The sequence below is a fragment of the Candoia aspera genome, chromosome 2 (genome assembly GCF_035149785.1).
Source record: "Candoia aspera isolate rCanAsp1 chromosome 2, rCanAsp1.hap2, whole genome shotgun sequence".
In the NCBI taxonomy this organism is placed as follows: domain Eukaryota; kingdom Metazoa; phylum Chordata; class Lepidosauria; order Squamata; family Boidae; genus Candoia; species Candoia aspera.
The window spans coordinates 140,785,205-140,811,145 of NC_086154.1; the positions used below are offsets into that span (position 1 = coordinate 140,785,205).

Below are 25,941 nucleotides of genomic sequence, written 5' to 3' on the forward strand. Positions count from 1 at the left end.
ACCCTGGATTCCCCAGGCGCTGTGGTGCTGCAGGCTCTCTATGACTATCAGTACAAATCTGAGGATGGGAGGCAGGTGATCATTGTGGAAGGAGAGATCTTCCAGCTTGTGCACAAGGCCAATGAGGATTGGTGGCAGGTGAAGCGGTTTGGTCAGTCCAAGCAGAAGAGGCCCATCTTTGTCCCGGCATCCTATGTGGCTGAAGTGCCTTGTGACGCAAGGGCAAACCTACAGCAAAATGCCTTCTTGCATCCTGGCATCCATTCAGAGCAGGACGGGGGTCCTGGTGAGTTGTTTTCTGAGATCAAGGGCCTAAACAAGGGTTGGGCAACTTGAAGTCCAGCAGCTGGATCTCCCAAGCAACTTTGTTCTACCTCTGGAGTCTCCACTAGCAACAGTAGCTGAACATTGGAAGCACATTCCCATAATTTTGAGGTGGGAGCATTACATACAAAAATGCAGTGTATGTAGGGGGACCAGACATCCTGGTTTCAGAGGAAAAGTGCCACAGTCTGGCTGTACCATCCCAAATCAGCCAGTTATAGCATAGAAAATTACTTCAGTGTTTGCCACTCACTGCAGCTCTGTGAGTATCTAAGTGGACTACCACACCTGGACTGCAAGAATCCAAAAGAACACCAGATGGCAGCAAAGAGTTACAGTTTTGTGGGCAGGTCTGCTGCCATCTAGTGGTTGTCTAGACTTTTGAAGCCAAGATCTGGTAGCCTTAGATTAGCATCTATACAAGTTAATGTGTAGATTTTTTTTCTTTTTGAAATTTGGTCACCCCTAATTAACACAGTTTCTAAAAACAAAGGGAAAAGAGCACATTCCTCCCCCCAAACTTAGGAAAACAGAACATTCTGGTGCTGCCCATCTGTGTGACAACCTCGCCTATTTTCCATTGTTACCCAAGACACTGGGTATGTCTCTCTTTCAAAAGAGAGGTGTGGCCCCCAGTCCCAAAAGAGCGCTCGTCCCTGGTACGAACATTTATGAATCCAAATACAGTGGCATTATACCCCTCACAGTGACGCTGTGTGATTGGCCCAGGACACTGCAGCCTGTTTGGGGAGAGTAGATGGAGATGGTGGCAGGCCAATGGCCATTAGCCAGCAGTGACAGTGACAAAGAGAATTCCTGGAAATAAAGAGAAGGATTGGTTCACTGTTGGCTAAGAAGACTGACAATTGAGAGGGGGAGTTAGAAGAAGAGGGCCAAACTTCTTTAAAATTTCACAGTGCCACTGATTCCCAAGAGTGGTATGGAAGCTGAAAAATCAGAAGCAGCAAACCTATGTCAATTGGGCTGGGGCCTGGAGGTTCAGTAGGTTAGAAATAGAAAGGGATAGCTTCAAGGGCTATAATCTAGATTTAGGCAGAGAAGACTGTTTCTAGGGCAGATATTTATATTCTATTTTCATTGGAAGTCTCAAAAGGTGGCAGCACTTGGCCAGCCTTTTCTGGATTTGAAAGCTAAGCCTGGTAGGGCTTAGCTAATATTTCGATGGGCCTAGCCATCAGATCCATATTTCCAGGACTATAGGATGAACTAGGAAGTAAAAAAAAAAATTATAGGAGAAGGCAGTGGCAAACTATGTCTGCAATACTGCCAAGAAAACTCCATGGATGTAGTCTCCAGAAATCAGGACTGATTCAAGAGTCTCTCCTTTTTATTACAAACATTCTCAGAGTAGGAGTCAGTATAAAATCGAAACAACAGTAGGCAAAACCAAAGGTAATTTGGATCAATCCTTGTTGAACAAAATGCTTCATTGAACATAACATATTTCAGATGGGATTTTTAAAAAATACATTAAAAAAAGTCAATTGGATATTTCACTTAGGGTCAGTCAAGGGGGATGTCATAGCTGGGTTATCTCCAAAGAGGAGGCTCTGCATCCCACCATGATCCACACCTGCAGCATCCGAGGACCTGGAGAAGGTCCTTTGAGTGAGGCAGAACTTAATGCACAGGCAAGGAGAAGGAGGCAAAAGAAGGCCAACAGGAGAATGGAGAATGGATGGAGAAGATGGTGCAAGTATGTGGTGATGGCAGCAAATACATGGGGTCCAGATATAAAGTGGAAACAGCCAAACCTCACAAAAGATTAGGTTAGCATGCCAGCTTCTGACTGGGCAGTCTGGAGGAAGATGAGGAATGGAGGAGTGCTTAGACCTGAGCAGACAGGAGAACGCCTTGTCCTGCAGCTCAGCAGCTACCAGGTGTGCAGCACTGCAACCCCTAGAATTCCCATCCAGCAGCCTCAAGCTATGCTAGCAAAGAATTCTGGAAGTTATAGTCCAAAAATCTCTGGATGGCGCCAAGTAGAGGAAGGATGCTCAAGTGGAACAAAAGTGCAAAGTCTAAAAGTTCCTCCTGAAAGAGTATAGAGTGGCAATAAGATCACCATGTCCTATAACAGATGGCCATTAGAACATTAGATCTGCTTAGCGTCTCCCAATTGCTCTGGTGTCCCAGTAGTATGTGCATCCCAGAGATAGTGCATGTATGCAAATCACAAAGCAATGTTGTGGCTGGAAATATGGATTTGATGGCTAGGCCCTCACAGAGGTAGTTGTGCTAGAGAGTCCATTAGCCAGTCTGAAAAGAATAATTGAAAAACACAGAAACACATAATTACAAACTAAGGCACCGTAAGCAAGAAACATAATCTGAATCTGTCTTAAATAAAAGAGATTAATAGGAAGAATCTGCATTTGAGACCCTCCTTTGAGTTTAAACTTAAAAAGCCTTCTTGACTCAACTCAGCTAACTAATCTTCCTGCACTTTGCAGAAAGCTGAAACAGTTGATTCTTGCAGTCCCTTCCAAATCCACTGCCCTATGATTCAGTTATACTGATAAGCCTTCTGCTAGCCCTTGAGATCAGTGGTGCATGGGGTACAAGGAGTAGCTCTTGATAGACATTCCACTACTGTGTCCCAAATTTTAATTAAAACATTCATCTTAGATGGTGCTATGCCCAAGGGAGTTGGAAGATGCATGTAGTAGATGGAGATGCTCCCTAGGCCTATGCAGAAAGCAAGGGTTCACAGTAGCAGGTGCATCATTTGTCTTTCCTGATTCTACTTTTCTTCCTTCTAGCATGCTTAGAAATGTTGTCTCACTCTCTGGAGGATCTCTGGGTGCAGCCACCCCCATCATCTTCCCACACAGGTCCATGGTCCTGCCGCAACCACCTTCTTGCCAACATGAGAACCCATCAGCTGTCTCTTGGTAGGAGCCACAGCCTGAGTGGCCTGTCTCAAATGAAATGCAAAGGCACAAAGCAGTGGGAAAGTTCAGAGGGACAGCTGGCAAGAAGTGGGAGTTATTATGAGGTGGGTTCACCCTTTTCCTTTTCTCAGACTTTGTTTGTTGGTTCGTTTGTTTATTCATTCAATTTATATGGCTGCCCATCTCAAACATATAACTCTGGACAGCTAACAAAATAAAAGCAAAATAAAAATATAATAACAAGACAATAACTAGTACAGCAGCTGAGATAAAACCAAACGGCACTCTCAACATAACTGTGACATGGGTGGTATTTAGATACATATACAATAGTGAGATTCCAGGCTTGACAGCTGCTTTGGGATATAAATAGCTGGTGCCCAAGAGACCAACAACAACAAAAACATATTATTTATTACAATTTCATTATATTATAATGTAACTTTTTAAAAAAACTATTCAGGTATAACTAAAATACATCAAAAATACATCAAGCAGCTACCGCAACCTTGCGGTAGCTGCTTGATGTATTTTTGATGTATTTTAGTTATATCTGAATAGTTTTTTTAAAAAGTTACATTATTAGTTACATTAAAAGTTACATTAGTTAAAGCCTGCTCGCTCATCAGAGATTTTCCTTTTTTTTTTTTAATTGCAAAAAATAGCACCAAGTCACAAAAGGATTGTCCTGGTATATATAGGCAGCACAGAAAGCACTTTCTCGACCCTCCAGATCAGGGTTTCTCCACCTTGGCAACTTTAGGATGGGTGGACTTCAACTTCCAGCATTCCCCAGCCAGCCATGCTAGCTGAGGAATGCTGGAAGTTGAAGTCCTCACATCCTAAAGTTGCCAAGGTGGAGAAACCCTGCTCCAGATGCTTCCTCACTAACCCACCTTGCCTTACCTTTGTTATCCCTCTTGGCAGCTGAGCCCAGTTCCAAAGCATTGGACCACAGCCACCCACCATTTTCAACTCCTAAGAAAGCCTAGAGGGCTTATGTGGGCCAGTGAGCGGTCTTGTACAAAAAAGGAGATTATACTGGAGCCCGGCACTTTGCCTTACACCATGCTGGCTTCCATGCATTGAAGAATACTTTTTTAAAATAATGATCAAGTGACTCAAAGAACCTAGACAGCATCAGGGAAAGTATCTGAGGGCACATTGGTACCTACAGACACAAGGTTGCTGTCTTTTAGAATTAGGGATCAGAATGGCCTTGAATATAAGCCTAAGGTTTTGTTTTGGGGGCTCGAATTGTACATAACTTACTCATTTCTGATTTTTAGTCATTCATCCAATTTAGAAAGAAAACTCTTCTTGTTGTTGCTTTTGTGCTGGAAATCACACAGCCGTGCTGATCTATAGCAGATCACCTGAAAACTTCTGTTAGATTTCAATCTACCTTCTACTCACCCTTGACACAGTATAAAGTATGAGCAATTTCATGCTTCTGTATTCCTGTTTCAACGGCCTAATGCTTTTGAGAGCTTGACAGCAGGGAGTGATGGCTAAGTCTTTCTTTGGGCATCTAAGAACAGGCAGTCCTTGTTTAATGACCAGGAAGGTCAAAAATGATGATCACGTGACCATGGGATGCCACGATGGTCATAAGTGTGAGGACCAGTCACAAGTCATTTTTTTTTCAGCACTGTTGTAAGTCCAAACCATCACTAAACAAATGGTTGTTAAGCGAGGACTACCTGTATGGTATAAGCTAGTATGGACCAATGAGCTATTTCCTCAATGTATTCATGAGATTATATGGACAAGGGATTCTCAAACTCTGCATTACAAAAACTGCCCGCTGCATTCTTACACAAGGAAAATGAGGAGCAAAGCCCAGGGTGAGTTTTGACAAGTGTTTTTACTTTGCTTGTGCAAGTCTGTGACCTCCACCCCCTGGTGGTCATGCCCTCCAGGAGGTCCCAAGCCACAGTTTGAAAACTCCTGATGTAGACGGTAGTCCACAGGGATAGAAGCCATCAAAATGTTGGTTAGTCTTGAAGGTACTACAAGATCCTGTCATTTTGTGAGCATGGACTAACACAGATGCTCCTCTGGAAATGGTTAAAAGGCACAGTGTGAGGATTTAGAAACCTTCCTGTATTCATGTGTGTATTTGAGCAGAATAATTTGAATGTCCATAATGCAACCCAGATAAGGAGGAAGACAGAATGATTATGGAAGCGTAATCCCCAGTATATGGGTAGACATTAAGTGAAAGTTTAAAAAAGAGTCAGTCTCAGTCAAGGCTTCCATATAACCTTATGACATACTACCTCCCAAAATGACAAATCTCTCAGAAAAGTTGACTCATGTCCCCAATAAAAGGCTGTTTCCAAACTGTAAGCTTTCACTACATTAAGTTACAATCCTTCTATCCTGACTTATATCATATGTTCTTCATGGTCTCTGACTGCTGTGGGCTGCTGCGTGCAAGCTTTTTCTTCTGTCAAGATCCCACTAGATGCTTGGGTGACAGCTACTTATCTGGACATCTGCCTGCTACCTTGCACCACTTCCTCTTTGTCTTTCCCTGATTGGAAGGGGTGGTAGCCTTTGCTCACCCACACAGGATGTGGGGGAAGCCAGTGGGAGGGCCAGCTCCTCTGCACACGCCCCTGAACCACACAGCTGGCCCTGGCAGTGAATACCAGACTGTGGGGTATCGGTGCTCCTTAGAAAACTTCTGAAGGCCTCAAGGCTTGAGGTAGGATAAAGGGGGTCACCTCTGAGAGGTGGATTTAGAAGAAGACACTCAGAACTAAGACAAAGTGAGGAAGAGGGAGAAGCTCTCTGGACCACTAGCAATGTGCTTCCAGCCTTCTGCCATGAAGCGAGCAGTTTTCAACTTCCTCTTGAGCAATGAACATAGGCAAGCAGGCAGAGGGAGCCACAGCTGTGACTTAGCTGGAAAGAGCACTGTGCAGCTAGGAATTAGCAGAGGACCTATTTGGAGCTGGGTGATGCTGGGTAGAGTTGGCTGGACCTATATGGATCTGCGGATGGGGTTTTGTGGAATGTGTTTACTTGGGTAAAGGGTAAAATAGCTGTGGCTCAGCACAAGCAAAGGCTCACAGCTGCCTTGTGCTGTTCCCACTCAGACAAGGGTAGCTAGAGGGAAACTTGGTCGTTATATATCTTTGTTTACCTGTCTACCTATCCTCCATCCACCCATCTACCCATCTACCCATCCATGAATGAAATTTTTACTATCCCACTCTGGTTGGACTCTGGGTGGTGTTTATTAATTCTTATGTACTTATTTTAAATAAGTAACCTGTCCCTGCCCCATAATTGAAAAGTGACTTCCTTCTATCCTCAAAATAGCTTTGTGAAAAGACTGGAGAGAACATGAGAAAATGATGTACCTCAGGCTGTAGGGGAATACAAATCTAGGACTTTCTGACCAAAATCCAACACTGTCACCCAACCAACTCCTATGTTGTACTTTCCAGATGTAGTGAACTTCAGTTCCCATAATTCCCAGCAGACAAAGTTATTCAGGGATTCAAACTTTAAAAAGGGATACCAACAGGATAGTCTTTAGTCTGATTTGGCAGGGCTTTTCTTAAGTTCTTATATCCTTACATTCTTAAGTCCAGTATCTCTGGAGGACATCAACTTGAAGAAGGCCGCTCTAGGCAGGAGTAGCTCCTTGCCCTGGTCATGTTTTGATTTCTAGTTGACTATTCAGGGGGGTCCACAGGGGAGGGGGGCTCAATAGCATCAAAATGGTGGCCATGACCAGGATGATTGAAGCCCTGCCACTTTTTGTCCATGTGATGCACTGTTGACCCTCCTTCTGGTTGTCCTGGTGACTGTTTTGGAGGAGGGCCTAAACCAACTGTTAGACTGTCTATCTCTTCCTAGCATACCTACGTCACTTATTTTGCTTTATTTACTTCCTAATGGGAGAATTAAAAGGGCTTTTAACATCAGTAGTGCCTTCATCTTCTTTAGGCAGAACATAAAGATGCTAGTTATTATCGTATAGAGCCATAATTGACTGCAATGGCACAAAGCAAGCTGTTCTCTGCAGTTGGTTATTCCCTGGGCATTAGAATTCCCTTGAATTTGCTATGCTCCTGGGCATTTTTAATTATTATTTGTTTCCTGCATTTATAGACTGCTGACTCCAGCAGATTTACAGCAGTTTGCAAACACTAAAACTTTGTAAATCCTGAGTAACTGGGCAAGTCCTTAGGACTTAAGGTTAAATTAGGGGGAAATGGACATTTTGTGTGAATTGAAGTGAATATTCTATTCTTGCTCTTGGTGCTTTTATTACATGTCTCATGCTGTCAGGACTAGGACTACCTAAAATGCTGGATCAGCTGATGTGATTTCACTGCATGCGTTGATTCTAAAGCTCCTACAAAATGCACTAGGTACTAAATATCAGCTGGGCTCTACTGTACAGGAACACCAGGCGGAAGGCAAATATTTAGCTCTTTTGTCGCACTGTGCTGTGACAATGCGAATACAGTGAGATGCATACATTTCATAAACATTTGTGTACATACAGTATGTACATTATGTATGGCTATGGGAAGAAGCTTGGAAAGTGACTGTGATCAATAAGTCAGTAATTCGTAACCTTTTCTGATCTGGTGGCATTTGTTTGTATTCCCAACCTGTAATATGGGATCACACATTTATTTATTTAAACATTCTGCTCTGTTCTCAACTAAACCAAACAAAAACAGTTGAAACAGTAAGTGACCATGGCTGCTTAAAAACAAAAAATAATGCTAAGCAGGATTGGACTTGGCTAGAACTTGGATGAATTGACCAGCAGGGTTACAGAATTACATCCTGACTCTCTTAATGGTTTTGACTTCCTTTCCTCTCATTTAAATAAGCAAATGTTCTGGTGACCAAGGCAATCAGAACTGCTCTGTTTGTTCTGAAGTTCAGATGTCTCAGTGTCTTTATGGAACCCACCATAAAATTTCACAAATCCATAAAATGTCATTAATCTTTCCTTGTTGTATCCTGCAGTGAGGGGAAGTCTGGCTCTTTATTGAGTAAAAGTCAATTCTCCGTAGCTGAAGCTGGAGCTGATAGAAAAGGGTTAACTCCACCTTCTTCTAACTAGAAGGGCACGGCTTAAAACATCTTCTTTTCCCCTAGAGGAAATGCATCTCTCTTCTGTCTTCTGCTCTGCATTCCGGAGGAAGCAGTACATTTCCAGTGGTTCAATCTTGGCAGATAAAAAGAAAATAATGAAGATAAAGACCAAAACTAGGGCTCTTCCCCATCCTGCATGAAAGTGCTTTCTGGTAACCCTATGCCAGTTGATTGGCATGCTGGCAGGAGGCCACAGCTGAAAGCGTTATGATGCTGGGACAGGAAAATAGCTTAGGAGATGGGGGAAGAGCTTGATTAGGGCTCCAGAGGTTGCAGAGTATGGAGGAGGAAAATGGTAGCATTGGCTTTAATCCTGCCCACAATGCGTCAGAGCTAAGGCCACTGAGAAGCCCTTCCCCTCCACCTGTGCTGACTCTCTGGTGCCCTGAAACAAACATTCTTCCTCCTCATTCGTGAGGAGAACTGGGAGAGCAAAACCTGACTGGCCAGCTGGAGGCTGCCAGAGCAGGCAGGCAAGATGGCAAGAGGAGCTAACAGGTCTGGTGGCCCCTAGAAACCCTGCTCTCCCATGGCATGCTGGCATGAGGCCACCCCTGAAAGCACTATGTGGCCGGACCAGGAGAATGGCCTAAGAGGTGGGGGTAGGAGGCAGTGAGGGATGCCAACAGCAGCAATCCCCCAGCAGCCAGCTTCAGCCCAGAGGCTTGGGGGAGCAACACAGCAGCCCACATCCTCTCAGGCCACAAGGGTAGCCAGCCCCCAAGATTCCCCCAAGGGGATGGTTGATGGAAGAGCTAGAGATGCTGGGTATGGAGGAATATTGAGCTGGGTGACAGTCCTTAGAGAAGGGCAAGGGAGGCATGAGCTGCCTAGTGATGTCCAGTGTGGCAGCTCAGAGGCTAGAGAAAGGGTACTGGCTACTCAGGAAAGGCATAGAAGCCCCCACCCATAAAGCTGTTCCCAGGGCATAATTATACAAGGCTCCAACTACGAGAGGAGAGGGATCCAGCTGCTTGCACTTAGAGAAGCCCATCTAGTGGGTCCTCTTCATCCACATCCCCTGCCAGGCAAGAGAGAAAGGAATGAGAAGGCCCAGTCTCTACCTGTTTAGGAAAGAAAGAAGATTAAGAGTACCTAAGCAGTTCAAGGGTCAAGATGGGATTACTTTATTGTCCTGTGCTGACTGTCACACATTGTTCTTCTCTTCCCATCTACCCTACCTATTGCAAGTTCTTGTTGTCACAGTGGGATTAATTTATTTACTCTATTTGTTAGATTTTTTTTAATCCCACCTTTTGTTCAGGAACTCAAGGCAGAACACCCAGTGCTCCTTCCTCCTATTTTTCCCCACAACAACCCTGTGAAGTAGGTTGGCCTGAGAGATAATCACTCAGTGGAGGTGGTTTCTTCCATGAGACAGCCTCGCCTTCCAAGTAAAACTGGTAGAGTTAGCACTTTCCTACCAGGTCCATCTTCCAGTGATCAGAAAGATATGTTATGCTAAGTCCAACTACTATTTATTTCCCGTTTCTTTCTGGCAGATGTTGGATGATACTCCTCCATCTCTCCCTGCTCTCCTTGGGGAGAAGCCTCCAATTTATTACAATCTGGAGGAGATGAAACAATTACCAGCCACACCCCCTACCCCACGCAGCCCACCGTTACAGGTGCTGGAAGCCTGGGAACGTCACATAGATTCCAGCTCCCTGCGCAGTTATTACTACAAGCCTGCAACAGGTGAAAAGTCATGGAAGCCACCCCGGAGGAGCCAAGAGATGGTGAGAAGCCAGAGTTGTTGGGTGGGCAGGGGGACATCCATGCTACCTAGCCTCAGCAATCAAATCCTTACCTTTGATTGTTTTGTGCCTTTATCCAGCAAGTGTTTATCTGGGAAATACTGAGCTGACACACTCAGTATTTCCAATCAATTGACTTCTCACTTGCTACCACCCTCCTTAAGGATGTCATTTGATCAGAATGCTTGAGCAGCCAAAAAAAAAAAAGAATTAAAAAGTTACAGGAGGGACCTGCAACAAAATCTTGCATGTGGAGTAACCCAGTTCAGGCAGTACCCCCCTCTCTCAAATACACCATTCCATCCTTTCTACTCGATTCGCTCCCATCCCCATGAAGCAATCAATGTTCCATGGTTGTAGAACATGATAATTTCTGTTGGACTGGTCTAGCTTATTTGTATATTATTTATTTGTTTGATTTATATCTTGCTCTAATTGAAAGGGCTCAATAAGGCAGCTTCTGTGGTGATCACCCTTCATATTATCCCCACAGCGGCAACTCTGTGAGGAGCGTAGGACTGAGTGGCCCAAAATCTCCCAGGGAATTTTTTGTAGATAAGAGTGGACTTAAACCTGGGTCTCCCATCCTAGTCCAACAGCCACTGCACCACACTGGCTTTCAGTGGAAATCACTTAGCATTTTCTTCCCTTATTTTTGTGTTTCTGCAAATCTTTGGGGCTCCCTCTTGCCAGCTGATACTTCCTCCTTTTGGATGGGCAATGTGGTTTAGCTATATAGGGATTCATGCATAGGTAATGAATTTGCTAGCAGCACCTAGTACTAATTATTAATATTAGTATCAGGTACTAAAAGATACCTGCTACTGATACTAATACAGTACTGTTTTCTCCAGCTAAGGGATCTCTTTGTACTTGATGGGATGGAAATAGTTTTGACTTTAATAGCTGAGCTTTATGTTCCCAAAATAAAATCTGGGTGCACTGGCACGCCTAAGGCTGAGTTCATATATTGTGCTAATAGCGTGGTTTATTTGGCTGTGGTTTAGCATGTTTGGTTTAGTCATGGTGGTTTGTAGAATATGGTTTGTGATGTCTAAACCCAATCAATGTGTGAACTCAGACTACTAGTATAGGAGTGATAAAAATGGCATAGAATTTGGCATGTTAGAAGTATTTCAGTGAGAACTTCATTCAGCAAATCTCCATTCAGCTATTAAGTGAACTTGGGCCAGTTGTACCCACTTTCCCAGGTTAATCTCCTTCTTGGAGCTGTTGGGAGAGTAGAAAGAGGCAGAAGCCATAGAGTGGGATATGCAGCTCTGTGTTGTAGAATGGAAGCATCAGCAAAGTGAGTGATGTGTGTATCTGTGTCTGTGCGAAGAATACTGGTCAATTCATTCTCAGTATGCATGCAAAATAGGTCAAGAGCTTACCCAGGTGTGGAAGTAACAGTTCAATTCTGTTATTCAGAGGTCCAGCCAGGTAGCATTAGACTGATGTGCCCTGAAAGAATGATAGGCATGTGTATTGCTTCATGGACCGTGTTTTGAAATAAGTCTGCCTTTGGGGGAACCTTCTGGAGTGGGCCTGACAGCACTTTTGCTGTGGTGGGGGATGTCCCCAGTCTGTAAATCAAGCCCTGAGGTTGCTCAGTGATTGAACGGCACCTGCCACCAACATATCCCTTCTAGAGGCTGCCTCTGGAGCTCATTGCTCTCTGGTACCTTAAGCCAGACTTCCACTTTGGGCCATCAGCCAGATGCCTGGGAAATGCTGGAATAATTTCTCTAATGAAAAATTATTGTGTGCTCCGTCAGAGCAGAGGGCATGTGCTTGCTAGCTAGTCTCTAAACCCATTCCCACCCCACTTCCCAACATCCCCTTGTCACGTCCCCTGTGCTGGAGCCCCTGCATCTGAAGGCTTTGCCCAGGTCGTCAGCAGAGAAGGTCAGAGCACAGGAAGGCTGAGGGTCAAGGGGGAAGGCGTCGGGGCCCATATCTGAAAGAAATAGGCAGCTGTGGATCAAACTGGTGAGAGCTGGAGCAAGGAAGGGTAGCAGCAGCTCGGCATGTGCTTGCCTCCAGTCCTGCTCTTTTATTGGAAAGTCCTCTCTTTCTCCTTTCCCCCTCCCCTTTTCTGTGTTTTTGTTTCGCCAGAGCTTGGTACAGATAGAGGGAAATGGTCTCTCAGCTCCAGCAGATCCTGCCCCAGGAGCAACCCCGGACCAGATGGAAGAGAGAGTGAGCGGGGAGCAGCCTGGGGCTCAGGGTCTCTGCCCCCGGGACAAAAAGCTGGGGTATACCAAATCCTTGATGCTGCCAGAGACACGGCTTCCCAAGGTAAGGCATGGGCATCAGGGGATCCACTGGGATGGTAAGTTTTGGAGAACAAAACAGATGCCTTTTCCAAAAGTGTTTGCAGAACGGAAAGGTTAATCTGCATCCCCTTGGCGTGAAAGGAGAGATGCACATGAAGGAGAGGGCAGGACAGCAATCGCTAGTGCAAGCAGGAGTGTAATTTTAAACACTGGATTTAACAGTCCTATACTCTAAATAGCTATTACAGTTTGCAGCAGAAAAGGGAGAGGGAGAGAAGGGAGGGAGGGAGGGAGGGAGGAAGATCAGCTCTTCCAGCTAGACCAGACTAGGAAACCAAAGTTATGAATGCTAATATTACTTTTATTAAAAGGTTACAGTAACAGAATCTTGCAAGTCTGAATACGCTTCCCCCCTCCCTCCCTTTATCTTCATGATAACTAGGGAGGGTCCTGTCTGAGACACTTTCTCAAATTGCATTTCTGCCCTGGACTCAGTTTTTTTTTTAATCTGTCTTGGTTGCAATTCTTCCTCCTGTTCCTCAAGGCTATTCCTTCTGCCCATTACATCAACAGGACCTGTTTTGTAATCATGTGCGTTCCACTTGGCTGCTTCCCCCTTTATAAAGAGTTTTCAAAAAGAAAGAAAAGATGTTGAGGTGCTGTTTATTAGCTACCCCACTATCTGCTACTCACTCTGGGTATTCATTTAGGTCTAAGGTTCAGCCCTGGCTGTGCCCACTGGCAGCAGGATGGGAAGGGAAGGAAAATGCAAAGTGGTTGATAAATCTTGCTTTCCTTTTTCTCTATACAGGGAAAGCATCAGCGGAATCATTCCCAATATAGCTGTGAGGCCTGGTTAGGAGAATACCCTGCACCATCACCTACCAATGGTTCCTCCTCAGACAATGCTGAATTGCTGCACGTATGTTACAGCTATGGAGGAGGGTAATGGTTAGGCTTAATCTGACTAGGACCAGGGACTCTCTTGTCATTTGATAAACATCCTGGGTTATAGTTGAATCCAATCAACGTAGTCTGCCTCATGGGGTATTTGTGAAGATATTTGTACTACCATCTCGAGTTCCTGGGGTGAATGGTGTATAAATATCCCCCTTCCCATTGCATGGTAGTACCCTCCAATCATCATTATCTGAAAGGGTGTGACAAAAGATGTTGTTCTCTCTTGCATAGCCCCAGAGCCCCGCTGTGCCATGCCAGAGAAGGCCATCTCTCACTTTTGGAGTGGGCCCTTCTTCCTTCATCTGGCTCAGCTGAGGTTGGGCATGTTGCCAAGGAAGAGAAATGAGACCTGAAGATTGATGGGCAAAGGAGATGGTGAAGGGAATGTGGTTGGATCTGGAGAAGGTAGAAATAAGTAAAAGGGAAACAAGGAACTGAAGCAGGCATGGAAAAGAAAAAATATTGTTGGGGGAGGAAATCTCTAACCTGGGCTAGGGTTTGTGCATTCAAAGGATACACCTGGCCTCTTCTTGGTTTTGCCATCTCCACCTATCCTTTTTAGTATGTGTGTTCTAGCATGTTTCTTCTCTATCTTCTCTGAAAACTGATACCTCACTGCTCCAAATTGTTTGCTTCTTGCACGTTGGGTGTGGGACCCTTATGGTCCTCCAGGTGTTATCAGACTACACACCCCACTATTCCTCACCATTGGCTGTGTTGCTTGGGGCTGCTGTGGGTTGCAGCTCAGCAACATACGGAAGTTCTTCACTCGACTGTTCCAGTAGGAAAGTTAGCAGTGAAGCACTGCGTGGGGCCAGAGTTGGTGGGAAATAAAGATCTGCAGGAAACCAGGGGCATGAGGATTGGTATGGTTTTCAGGAAAGATCACAGGACACATCCAGGACTGCAGGTTTGTTGATATTGCTTCTTTCTGCAGATGGTGGAGAAATCTGGACAGCTGAACAAAACCAAGATTGCTGAAGGAGGTCGAAAACTCAGGTACCCAGCTGAAGTCTCCCTGGCAGGATGGGGCTTGAGGAGGGATACCTACCTCATTGTCCATTTAGGAGGAATCCAGGGCATTCGTGCTTCTAAGTCCCATTTGGCTACCTCTTCGGCTCTGGCTGAGGAGCATTTCACAGCTGAAGGGATTTTGACAAGCAATGTCCTGGCCTGAATAGACAAAGAGGCTGGAAAGGGCCCTTAGTGAACAATGGACTTTCTCAGCCATTGGTGCAAATCAGAAGGGGGCCAAAATAAGGCAGAGCTGAGCCTTTTTGTAAGGGAGAGGAGGGGAAGCAAATCCAGGGACATGGGACATCGCAGAGGATGCCAAAGAAGATACATACCCACCTATACTTGTCACACAGTGGCTGTATGTACAGACATAAACCAAACTTCAACACAGGTCCGACGCTCAGCTCTGTGCTTATGAAAGCCGGTTTCAGAATGAGTTTGAACTCAGGGAATTCTCCTCTCAAAAGAAGACTTTAGGATCACGTACAAAGGCCTTGAAGGAAGGAAGTCAACAGGATGTCTCCTAACCCCAATTCACAGTATTTTGCTGCCACCAGTCTATTATTTCATTAACAATTGTTCAAGAGGAAAGGGGCAGAGTGGCATTTCTCATTTGTGATCTGAAAATACAGGAAATGTTTTCATTTTTGGAACCAGAAACTATCACCAAGATTGCTCTTCCTTGGTGTCTCCTCCAATACTTTGTCACTGGCATGATGAGACACGGTAATCTATTACACTGCGGAGCTTATTCTGGGCACAAACAAAACCTTTTGGTGCCACATGGCTGCATGTGGGAGCATTGATTTTGACTCTTCAAGCACCTTTTGACACTTGTATGCTTGGAAGCCTGGGAGAGGTTGTATGTTGTGTTTATGGCTTTGGCAGGCTCCACTCCAGCTTCTCTCATTTCCTCTGTCCCCAGAAAGTGCTGGGCATCTTCATGGCTGGTATTAGCTGGAAACAGCCTCATGTTCTACAAGGACCCTAAGGTGACAGCTGCGTGGGTGAGTGCAGCAGCAGGCAGACGCTTAAGTGGCAAACCAGGAAAGGCAGCCTAAGTTCTTGTATGGTCAGCAGCCTAACTTCATACAGCCTTCAAACCAATTTTAAAAGCTTTCCAGAAGAAGTCAATTCAATCTCCAGAAAAGTCGTACATGCCCCCTTTGAGAGATTGCTGGCTGAGAGGAAGAGGGAGGGACTTTAGAATAAAAAGGGGGATCTTGCCCATTTGGGGATCTGGTACAAACTTTAGACATCCCCCCGCCCCCCAGTATTGTTCAGAGATGGTATGTGTCCATGTGTATATTGTATATGTGTGTGCTTTTCTCTCTTTATCCATCTCCTCTCCTCTCCTCTCCTCTCCTCTCCTCTCCTCTCCTCTCCTCTCCTCTCCTCTCCTCTCCTCTCCTCTCCTCTCCTCTCCTCTCCTCTCCCCTCCCTCCCTCCCTCCCTCAACACAAAACTCTATATTGCTGTGATAAATTAAGGAAGGAAGCATGGACTAGTACCCCTCTCCCTGGTCCTTTCCCAGTGACTTCCAGCACAGATCAAGTTTGGCAATGGGTTGTAGGGAACCCCCTAACTTGTGTCCTTTTTTCCTGCAGACTCCATCTGGTAGCCGACCTGAAAGCAGTGTGGATTTGCGTGGGGCCCGTATTGAGTGGGCCCGGGACTTGTCCAGCAAGCGGAATGTTATCCATGTAAGTGTGAGAACCTCAGCCCATCTTGATCTGAGACATTTGGAGCCAGAGTTTACACAACTGGGAACTAAACCTTGTTTGTCCCACCATAAGTTTGTCAATTCTTCAGAACTGACTCACAGTGGTCCTGTTTTAAATCAAGACAATTGGTTAATATATTCTGGATTATCTGGGTGTACTTCGCTATAATCCCAGGTTCAGTTGTAACACTAAGCTATCCCTTCCTGGTTTGTTTATCTACTTCCACAGGTAGAGGAGCATAGCGGGAACAAGTGATTACATGAGGCTGTTCACGTAATCTTTTAAAATTAAGTTAGGATTCCTGCTATAGCCTTAGGTGGCGAGAATCTATTAGAGGAACATGATATTAGGTGAAATGGAATTGTTGCCTAACCCGATTTGTTCTCTCCTCTTTGCTTCTTAGTTTCGCACTGTGACTGGCAATGAGTATCTCTTGCAATCAGATAATGAAGCTGTCAGCCAGGACTGGTACCAGGCGATCAAAGGGATCATCCACAGGCTAGTGAGTGGAAGATACCAAGAACTTTAAGTTACCTCAGTCTCTTCCTTTTTTCTTTGAAATATTGCTGATAGAAACTCTTTTATTCTGACCAAGCTGGAGATGGCTGTCTAGCCAAAGTTGCCCAAATGGCAAGCAGCCTGGAGCCTTCTAGACTAAAATCCTCTGTCCCTTTTTTTTTTTGGTGCCTTCAAGTCAGTCTTGACTCTTGGAAAATACATAGACAAGTTCATACAGTTTTCTTCGCAAGGTTTTTGGGAGTGGTTTGCCCTTGCCTACTTCCTAGGGCTAAGGGAGAATGACTAGCTCAAGGTCACCCAGCTGGCTTTGTGCCTAAGGCAGAATTATAACTCACAGGCTCCCGGTTTTAGCCTTGTGCCTTAACTACTAGACCAAACTGGCTCGGAAACTCCCATCATGCTTTATAATTGTCTGTGCTATAATTGGGGTTGATGGGCATTGAAGTCCCCTAGATCTGTAGAGTGCTAGGTTGCCAACCCTTGCTCTATAAAATGTAGGAGAGCTCTCAAGGAAGACAGATTTTTTTTTTCAGGGTTTAGAACACAACTGAACTCATTATGTCTGCAGTGAGAACCTATTGCCCCCCAAAGCAAAATCTGTTGGGGACCACATCTTTGCAATGAACAAGGTCCAACTTGAGTGGAGCCAGAGACATTCCACCCTGCATTTCTCCCTCATTCATATACATTTGTATGTGCAACAATCCATTCTTTGTTCTGTCAGTCAGTCAGTCAGTCAGTCAGTCAGTCAGTCAGTCACTAACTTCCCACTCTAGTCTTGTTAAGGTATTCAACTGATTTTGCTGAGAGCTCGAAATGAGTGGAGAATGGTGCTCAGTGCTGACCACAGCCCTTTCTCTTCCCCCACTTCCATGTTAGCTGGAGGTCTGATCGGGGTGGACTCACACTGGCTTGGATGTAATACAACTCTGGGCAGTGTGGGACCCTGCTGTATTAGACTCCTGGAACACAGAGAAAGCGGTACTAATGTTGAAGGTGAAGCATACTTCTTCCTTAAGACTTCAACTTATCACATAGAGGACTCTGTGCATGGCCTGTCCTTAATTCAGTTTGTGGTCCTTCCTGTGTACCACCAAATGACCCCAAAGGGCTTCTCTCTCTCTCTCTCTCTCTCTGCTGCCAGGGGTTTATCACAGTGGCAAGTCATTAAGAAATCCAGGGTGTATCAACCAAGGGTTTTATACCATTGAAACAGAACCTTTTGTAGTTCATGACAGTGCATTTGCCTGTTTTGCCTCATCCCGTCTTGCTGCTAATTTCTCTGGATTAAGCTCCTTCCTTGCTCCACTGTAGGATCAAGAGAATCCTCTGAATGAGCCGCTTCTATACCCACTCTCCCGGTCAAGCAGTACTGAACTTGTGGATCTCAGTGGGGATGATGAAGAGGAACTTGGGCTGTCCAAGGGTGAAGTGCCAGCAGGTCTGAGACCAGCAGATCTGGGGGGAGGGTGCTAGAAGTTGTCCAAAGTAGGGCTATTTTGACATAAGTGTGAATGAGGGAATTGCGGCTGCTTTAACTCCTTCTTTTGGCTTCTGTCCTTCCTCCCCTAGCCCCTGGTAGTCCTGGCAGAGTCTACAAGAAAAGGGTCAAAAGCAAGCTGAGACGCTTCATCGCCAAGCGACCTCCCCTGCGAAGTTTACAGGAGAAGGGACTGATCCGAGGTAATGGTGCAGATCTCTGTAGTTTCATTATAACGTTGGGTAGAGGTTATGGATTTTCAGACGTACAGTAAGTTGGCCACATACTTATCTTTGTGCCTTGTCATGGTTTTTGGCACATTGTCATAATGCTTTGAGTGCCAGTTTGGAAAAGTTGAGACAAATGACTGGAATTTTGACCAGGATTCTTACAATAATCACAAAAAAATGTGATTTTTCTGAACACACAGGGATAGTGCCATGACAACTAATATATCTGCCACTTTTAATTAAATATTATCATCAGACTGTTTCTACCTTCTTATATAACTAGTACAGCAAAACCATTAATGCATTAATTTTGAAAGTTAGTGTTGCTTGATGGTGAAGGTGTTGTACCAGGAATGAAGAAAACCAGGCTCTGATCCATCCTGAACCACAGTTCTTTTTCAGCCCAGCCTACCTCACAGGTTGTTGTGCGGAAAAATAGGCCTTATAGTTATTTATTTATTTATTTATTTATTCATTCATTCATTCATTCATTCATTCATTCATTCATTCATTTAGTATGCTGCCCAACTCCCAATGACTCTGGGCAGCCCACAATTAAAAACAAGAAATAGGTACAATATGAGACAAAAATAAAAGAATAAAAGACGGCAAGTATGACCCAAACTGGACAGGAATGAAAGAGAAATGAACTCAAACAATCCAAGGGGGGTTCACTCACTCTTACCAAAGGCCTGGCAAAGAGCCAGGTCTTCAAGGCCCTTTGAAACACCAGCAGGGTGGGGGCCACCCGGACCTCAGGGGAAACGTAGTCAGATTTTTCTCCTTTCCAGTCTTCCTGATCAAATCACTATTGCTAAAACTCACAAATCTGAGTTTTAAAACTCTGAGGGGCTACGATATTTTTGTGGCTGAGCGCCACAAGTGGCATAGCAGTTTTTTTACAATTTTTATTTTTATTTGGGGGATGGGGTTTAAAGCAAAGTAAGTGGATTAAGCACAGGAAAGGTTTAACAAGCTGACTTTAATCCATGTGCATGTGTGTATATCTACAGCCAAAAATCTGATTTGCTGCTGAACTTTAGCACCATGATCTTGTGGTACTCCAGGCTCTATAAAAATCGGACTAGGAGGGTACAAATTGCTCATCCCTATTTATTTCTTGGTGGAGGGGTAATTGTAGTCCCCTAGAACCAAATATCTTCAGTTGCTTCACCACTTCCATTTTAATTCCCAGATCAGGTCTTTGGCTGTCGGCTAGAAGCCCTGTGCCAGCGAGAAGGGGGCACAATACCCCGGTTTGTCCAGCAGTGTGTGGAAGCTGTGGAACAGAGAGGTAGGGCACCTCTATTGTGGGCCACCATTCCATCTCTGCAAAATTTAGCCTCAACTAGGATCTTTCCCCTAGTTCTGGCACTCCAAAGATTTAAAATCCAGGGGGGGGGGGATTCACAGCAGTTCTGTCCTTCTCTTTCAGGGCTGGATGCAGATGGAATCTACAGGGTCAATGGGAACTTGGCCATTATTCAGAAGTTGAGATTCATAGTTGATCGTGGTGAGTACTTATAGAATGATATATGGCGAATGTAGAGTTGTAGAAGGCATGTCTAAGCCTTACTGACCTTTCATCCCCCACCATGTTGTTTTACTTCAGGTGAAAAGAGGTAAAGCATTCCAAGCGTAGTAGGACTGTTGAAAATGCTATCACTGCAGTTAATATCGTATATACTTCTTTCTCTAACCTCAGACAAAGGTGAAAAACACTTATTGGCTACCCTTGTGACATTAATAGTAACTAGTGTCCCCATACTATACTAGTTTTTCTTTCTTTTTTCTTTTTCTTGTTTTTTGCAATTAGATGAATTAGAGCAGTGTTTCTCAACCTCAGCAACTTTAAGATGTGTGGACTTCCTCCTGGCTGGGGAATTCTGGGAGCTGAAGTCCACACATCTTAAAGTTGCTGAGGATGAGGAACACTGCATTAGAGGAATCTGGAGAACTGTAAATGTATACACATCCCTTTAATATATGCGAAGATTATATGCGAAGGCAAGGCTGACCAGAGGGACAGGACTTCCTCATTTCAGCTCAAAGATGCCTTGCTAACCATTTTTCAAGGACATATCCACATGACATGATCTTCCTCTCATCCCCAGCCCAAGGTCAGCTAACTTTGGGTTTTTCTGATCCAATGTGAAAGTTGTCTTCCATGTCAGAGAGGTCCTGATCTACTGCATTCTCTGCTTATCTCAGTTCTGCTTGACACCTCACACTCCAGCCACCATTCAAACCTGTCTTCACCCTTTGCCACAAGATACTGTTCCTCTTGTGGCATCCTCAGTAACCATTGTGCTGCTTTGCAGAACGGGCAGTGACATCCGATGGGCGCTATGTCTTCCCAGAGCAACGTTGCCAAGGTAATGCTTCTGTCCCTCTGTTTTTGAAATAGCAACCCTGATCACCCAGAAGCTGTGGAACAAGCAGGGGCCATTAATGAAACCAAGTTATGTTTTGAATGTAGGGTGCAAATTCTGGGTTCATACAGGTCTCCCTCTGAGTGAATAATCAAAAAATGATAACAACTCCCAGTGAAGTTTCTGTTCCTTCTAAGGATAAAGACCCAAACCAATAAAAAAAGAGAGAAAGAAACTCCAGTTTCTGTGTCAGGCAGTCTTATGCTCATGGCTATTTTCAGCCTGAAGATGGAAGTAGGTTATTTCAGGATTCACTGAAAGAGGAAACAAGCAGACCATCTTTTGTAAGGTTTCCAATTGCATAAGGGCACCCTGGAACACAGAAATACATGAAAAATCTATTGTTTGGGGAAAACTGAAGTACTGGGAGATTTAAATATCTCTTATGCTTATCTTTATGATAATTCTAATTCTGTTAATTACTTGATTTGTAGGCGTTTATTGTACAGTATCTGTTGACTGTTGTTAGCTGCTCAGCGTTCCTACGTAAGATGAGCAGCCATATTCTTTTGCTAAAATAAATAGATATTTATCTTTGGACTTGGAAGGTCCTTCTTTCAGTTTATGGTCATAGTAGCCTCTTGTGACCCAAGGTGGAGGTGTCATCCTAGCCACAATTAAACTGCTCTGATTCCAGGGAGAGAGTCAAATCTGGGCTCACCCAATGTCCTCTCCCCTTCCTCCCCACCCTCTGGCTTTCCCTCAGCTGCCCCAGGAGAAGTTGACCATATCAGCTGCAGTGGGGTGAGATTCTTGCCTTTGGGGGTTCTCTCAGGGAAAGAAGGGGGTCACTTCAAGGACTGGCTATCTCTACATGCAGAGCTTTTGCAGGTCTGTTGGGGACTCATTCAACAGCACAAGAATTGTCCCACCAGTGAAACCACCCTTTGGACAGCTGGGAGACTATATCCTGAATGTCTTTCATTGAAACCAATGGGCTCACAAATGAGTAACAGTTTAAGGCAGCCAGATGCAAATGAGTACCTGGGAGTCAGTGTCTTTCAGGCTGTCTGCACTCCTTAACATGTTTCTTCTGCCACAAGTTTGAAGATGCAGAAGCAATATCTTATTTTTGCAAATGATCCATACAGTTGGATTTAGCATCAGCATTCCCCGTAGAATCAGCAAGAACTGGCAAGCAATAGCCTTGAACATTTCCAGTAAAGCAGAAGCTGAAGTGGCTGGGCCTTTCTGTTCTGTTCCAATTATGTTTCAGGCCTGCCAAATTACAGTATATATTTTTTCCTGCTATTAAAAAAACAACATTCCAGTGAGTCCAGGTTTGCTACACTCCCTAAGTGAAAGAGGCACAGATGGAAAGGACACAGAAGGTTGTGTGCATTAACATTGTCCCCATTTATTTATCCTTTTAAAAAAGAGCTGGGGAACTTACAGCAACTTCAGCTTTTGCTGAACTGCATCTCCCAGCATTCCTCACCAATGGCCATGCTGGTTGTGGCTTTGTACTTCAGCCCCTTAATATATTTGGTCACTCTCTCTACCCACAAAGCAGAAGCATGTCATATTGAAAAAGATGTGCCCTCCTCACTCAATCTGTCTTCCTCTTCCTCTTCCTCATTTCCTAGAGGAGAAGCTGAACCTGACCAGTCCACAGTGGGATGATGTGCATGTGATAACAGGGGCCCTGAAGCTTTTCTTCCGAGAGTTACCTGAACCCCTAGTTCCGTACAGCCACGTTGATGAATTTATAGCTTCTGTCAGTAAGTGTGCTTCCTACTCCTTGCCCTTAGCTTTGACAAACCCATGTGAGCACAGCAGAGGTTAATTCTGAGCCAGGATTAAAAACCTGTGATTTCTCTGCAATATTGCAACTCGTTCTTAGAAAAGGTGCTGTATAAAATGACATTGTTTGCCTTAATTTCCACTGGAGGAAGAAAAAAAAGAAAGACTTCCCAGACTTTCCTAATACCTATGGAGATACAGTCCTCCAATCTGAGAGTTGCTTAGGATTATCATCTATCTTATTTTCTGCTTCAGGAACATAGTAGCTTTTTGAATGCAGAGGATCCAAGATTATTGCCTCATTTTAAGTTGTACACAAATGTAATGTTGCTAGAGCAGCTGGGAATCTTGAATAATTATCCTAGTGATCAATATGAAAAAAAAATTTTTTTTCTTACCCTGCATCATCTTTCAAATACTGTTCCTGTAACTTTCAGCGTAATTCAGTTAAAGGTCTTGTTGGTTAGTACTTGAGACATCACCAATGCACGTACACATATGCCAATTGTCAAAACAGCTTTGCGACTGATTTTAAGATGGTTTTAGTTTTTGTAACTTCGTTGGCACGTAGGTCAGTGTTTGTAGACAGGCACATATACCTAGGACACGTAAAGTCTGTTTTTCCATAAGGCAGGAACCCCACATGAAGCACAGGAGGAATGGTAAGATGGTGGCTGAACAGGTATCCACCTTGCTGTGTTTCTTCACATATCACACCAAGAGTAGCTGAAAAAGTATGATTTGATACAGTTGTGTCTGTGTCTCCTCACCTTCTGTAGTCATGCATTCCGCCATGATACTCTCTTTCAAAGACAGGGTGTGAAAGCAAGATCCCACTGCGGGTAAAAGTACTTCAATAATCACTGGGGTTCTCTGCAAATAGTCTTCTCTGCAGCTGGACATGGAGGTGAAAAGTGACTTGGAGTAGGGCATACCGCCTGTTCCTTATCACTCATAAGGATTTGTTATTTGCTTGAGCCATTGAACCCCAAGCCCTCCTTCGTTATGGCTAAGGTGGGGTTGTAAGGCTATTGTATCAACAGTCCTATCACCCCAAAGACACTGCAGTCTACTGTTAGGATTACAGTTTGTTCTTCTCCAAATTGAGCTTCAGATGTAGCTCTGATACCAACACTGGAGATTTCTCATCTGCCCTTTGGAAGCTAGAGTGTCTTTCCTGTAAACATGACCTCCTCCACTGAAAAGAGCTTTCTTGGTTTTCTCTGTACAGAGTTGTCTGATCCCAAGGAAAAGGTGTCAAAGCTGGCAAGGGTGATCCGGAGTCTCCCTCAACCCAACCGGGACACCCTGCGTTACTTATTGGAGCACCTCCGCAAGTAAATTACTTCTTATTTGTCTGTTAATAATTTCTATCCTGGCTTTTGTCATTATGTCCCCTTTTTTTCCTTGATAGCAAAACCAACCAACCAACCAAATCACAAGAAAGGAAAAATAGCAAAAGGACACTAAGAATTAAAGCTCTCTTCCACAATGCTAGGAACCAAAGCAGATGAATTGAAGAGCAATTAATCACTCATATCCTTGAACAAGAAGCAATAAAAAGAGGGAACTATTAATTAAAGGTAGAATACACTAGACAGACTGGCCTTGCAATTGCATTTTATTATGCATACTGCGCTGGAAGCTGAATCTGAAAATTCAAGATACTGGGATCAGAGTTTAAAAAGAAAGTTTGCATATTCACACATATGGATTTTCCTGCATCTGAGTACAGCACTATTGGGCTATTCTGCAGCTGAGCACACTGCAGGGCTGGCACCCCTTGTCCATACTGCGTGTTGGAAGACCAGTCTGTTATTTATATAAATTTATTAGCTGATGCCAGTGGAACAAGCAGGCCTGTGCACATAGAGAGGACAGTAATAGGAATACAGAGATAACTCCCCACCATAGTTACAGGTAAACAAGCTGTCTTTCTTCTTCATGAACGCTGATCATGATTATTATATGAGACGATAATGAGCTGTGCTTACTGGGGATGAGTCAGGCTTGTTACTGCAAAACAGAATGCTCTGTAGCTGTTAGTCCCACTAGGTAGACCAGACCATGAAATCAACTCCACCGGATGGCTAAAATTACTTTGATTGAAATAATATCAGAATACTGTAATATCAGAATACTGATATAATATCTATAATATCAGGCTATAATATCAGAAATGCAGGCTATAATATCAGAATACTGCAAGGGCATTAGGAAGGCATCTGCCTGAGCTGCTTCCAAATGTTACTTTGTTATTTTGGAATTAAAAAATGCTTCAACCCTTTTTGTTTAGGTAACAGTTCCTGTATATCTCCATAAAGGTCATCTTCCTTACTCTCTACAATAGCCTGCATTCAATTTTAGGAATGGGGTTGCCTTTGCTAAGGGCTGTGGATGTGGCTATCACTCCAGTAGAATGGGCATGCCATCCCTCTTTGGTGGAGAGACATGAGAGTTCATAGGCCAACTTGACAGTGGCCATAATCCACCCACCAATCAATTATGGTAAGGCATATAGTCCTCATTTGGGTAAAGCTCCATAGATTAACTGGCACTGAGCCTGTTGAAGAAAAGTTCTCCTGGATTGATAAAAATTCAGGGCTCTGGAGATATCTAAATAACCTAATAATTCTAATGGTTTAAAAGGAGAATGAAGAACACAGTTAATATGATGTCCTGTTTAGCATGGAAAGATGAAACTACATCTGGTTGCAGAGCTATCTTGGTTGAATGAATATTTGTAAATAGAGAACTGACCAAAATGCTCCTTTGTTCTGCAGGCAGAAATTATTGTCAGTAAAAAGGGAAACCTTCTTGTTAGTAACCTAATGTCAGAGAAGTCCAGGGGCTGAAAGGAGTTTGTCATTAATGTGGAGAGAGCACAAGAGAAAGGCTCCAGGAGGCAGGGCCGCAACTGGGGGGGGGGCCAACTGGGGCATGTGCCTTTCCTTTTGGAAACTAGAAAACATGGGAATGTGAAAAAAATTGGGAAATCACGAACCAAAAGTGAAAAACACGGATGTCAGCCAAAAACTTTGAAGGAAGATACAATTTATTGTGTGTTTGGGTTGATTCGCCAGCTGTAAGACTGTAAGGTCTGAAGGTCTGAGTATATTACTAGTCTCTTCTTCATGCTTTTTGGTTTGGTATGAATGATAGCCTCTATTATGTCCTGTGAGTGAAGGCAGCACTATACCAGAGACCACACTTGTTGTGGCCACCACAGAGTGTTAATTATAAGCTTGATCCCAGCAAGCCTTGTCAAAGAGCTTTATTAAGAGAAGAAAGGATGGAAACAGGTATAGCATATATCTTAACCATAGATTGAGAAAGGGATCTTCCAGGGAATCATGACCTCTGTTGGACCTGCAACAAAACTGTGGGAACTGAGCATTTTTTGTGAGGCAAAGAGGACTATGGTA

At 44.1% G+C, this 25,941-nt stretch overlaps 1 protein-coding gene across 1 annotated transcript; it reads left to right on the forward strand.

The window, feature by feature from the left end:
- The first annotated feature begins 209 nt into the window (after positions 1-209).
- On the forward strand, positions 210-24,168 carry ARHGAP9 (Rho GTPase activating protein 9). The gene is made up of 17 exons (XM_063293916.1): positions 210-286; positions 3,108-3,343; positions 9,878-10,114; positions 12,251-12,433; positions 13,223-13,333; positions 14,309-14,370; positions 15,314-15,395; positions 15,996-16,091; positions 16,516-16,614; positions 17,946-18,072; positions 18,204-18,314; positions 19,537-19,635; positions 19,777-19,854; positions 20,663-20,716; positions 22,360-22,494; positions 23,748-23,853; positions 23,931-24,168. The coding sequence occupies exons 2-17, from the start codon at positions 3,119-3,121 to the stop codon at positions 24,028-24,030; spliced, it is 1,905 nt and encodes a 634-aa protein (XP_063149986.1). The 5' UTR covers positions 210-286; positions 3,108-3,118; the 3' UTR covers positions 24,031-24,168.
- The last annotated feature ends 1,773 nt before the right edge of the window (positions 24,169-25,941 follow it).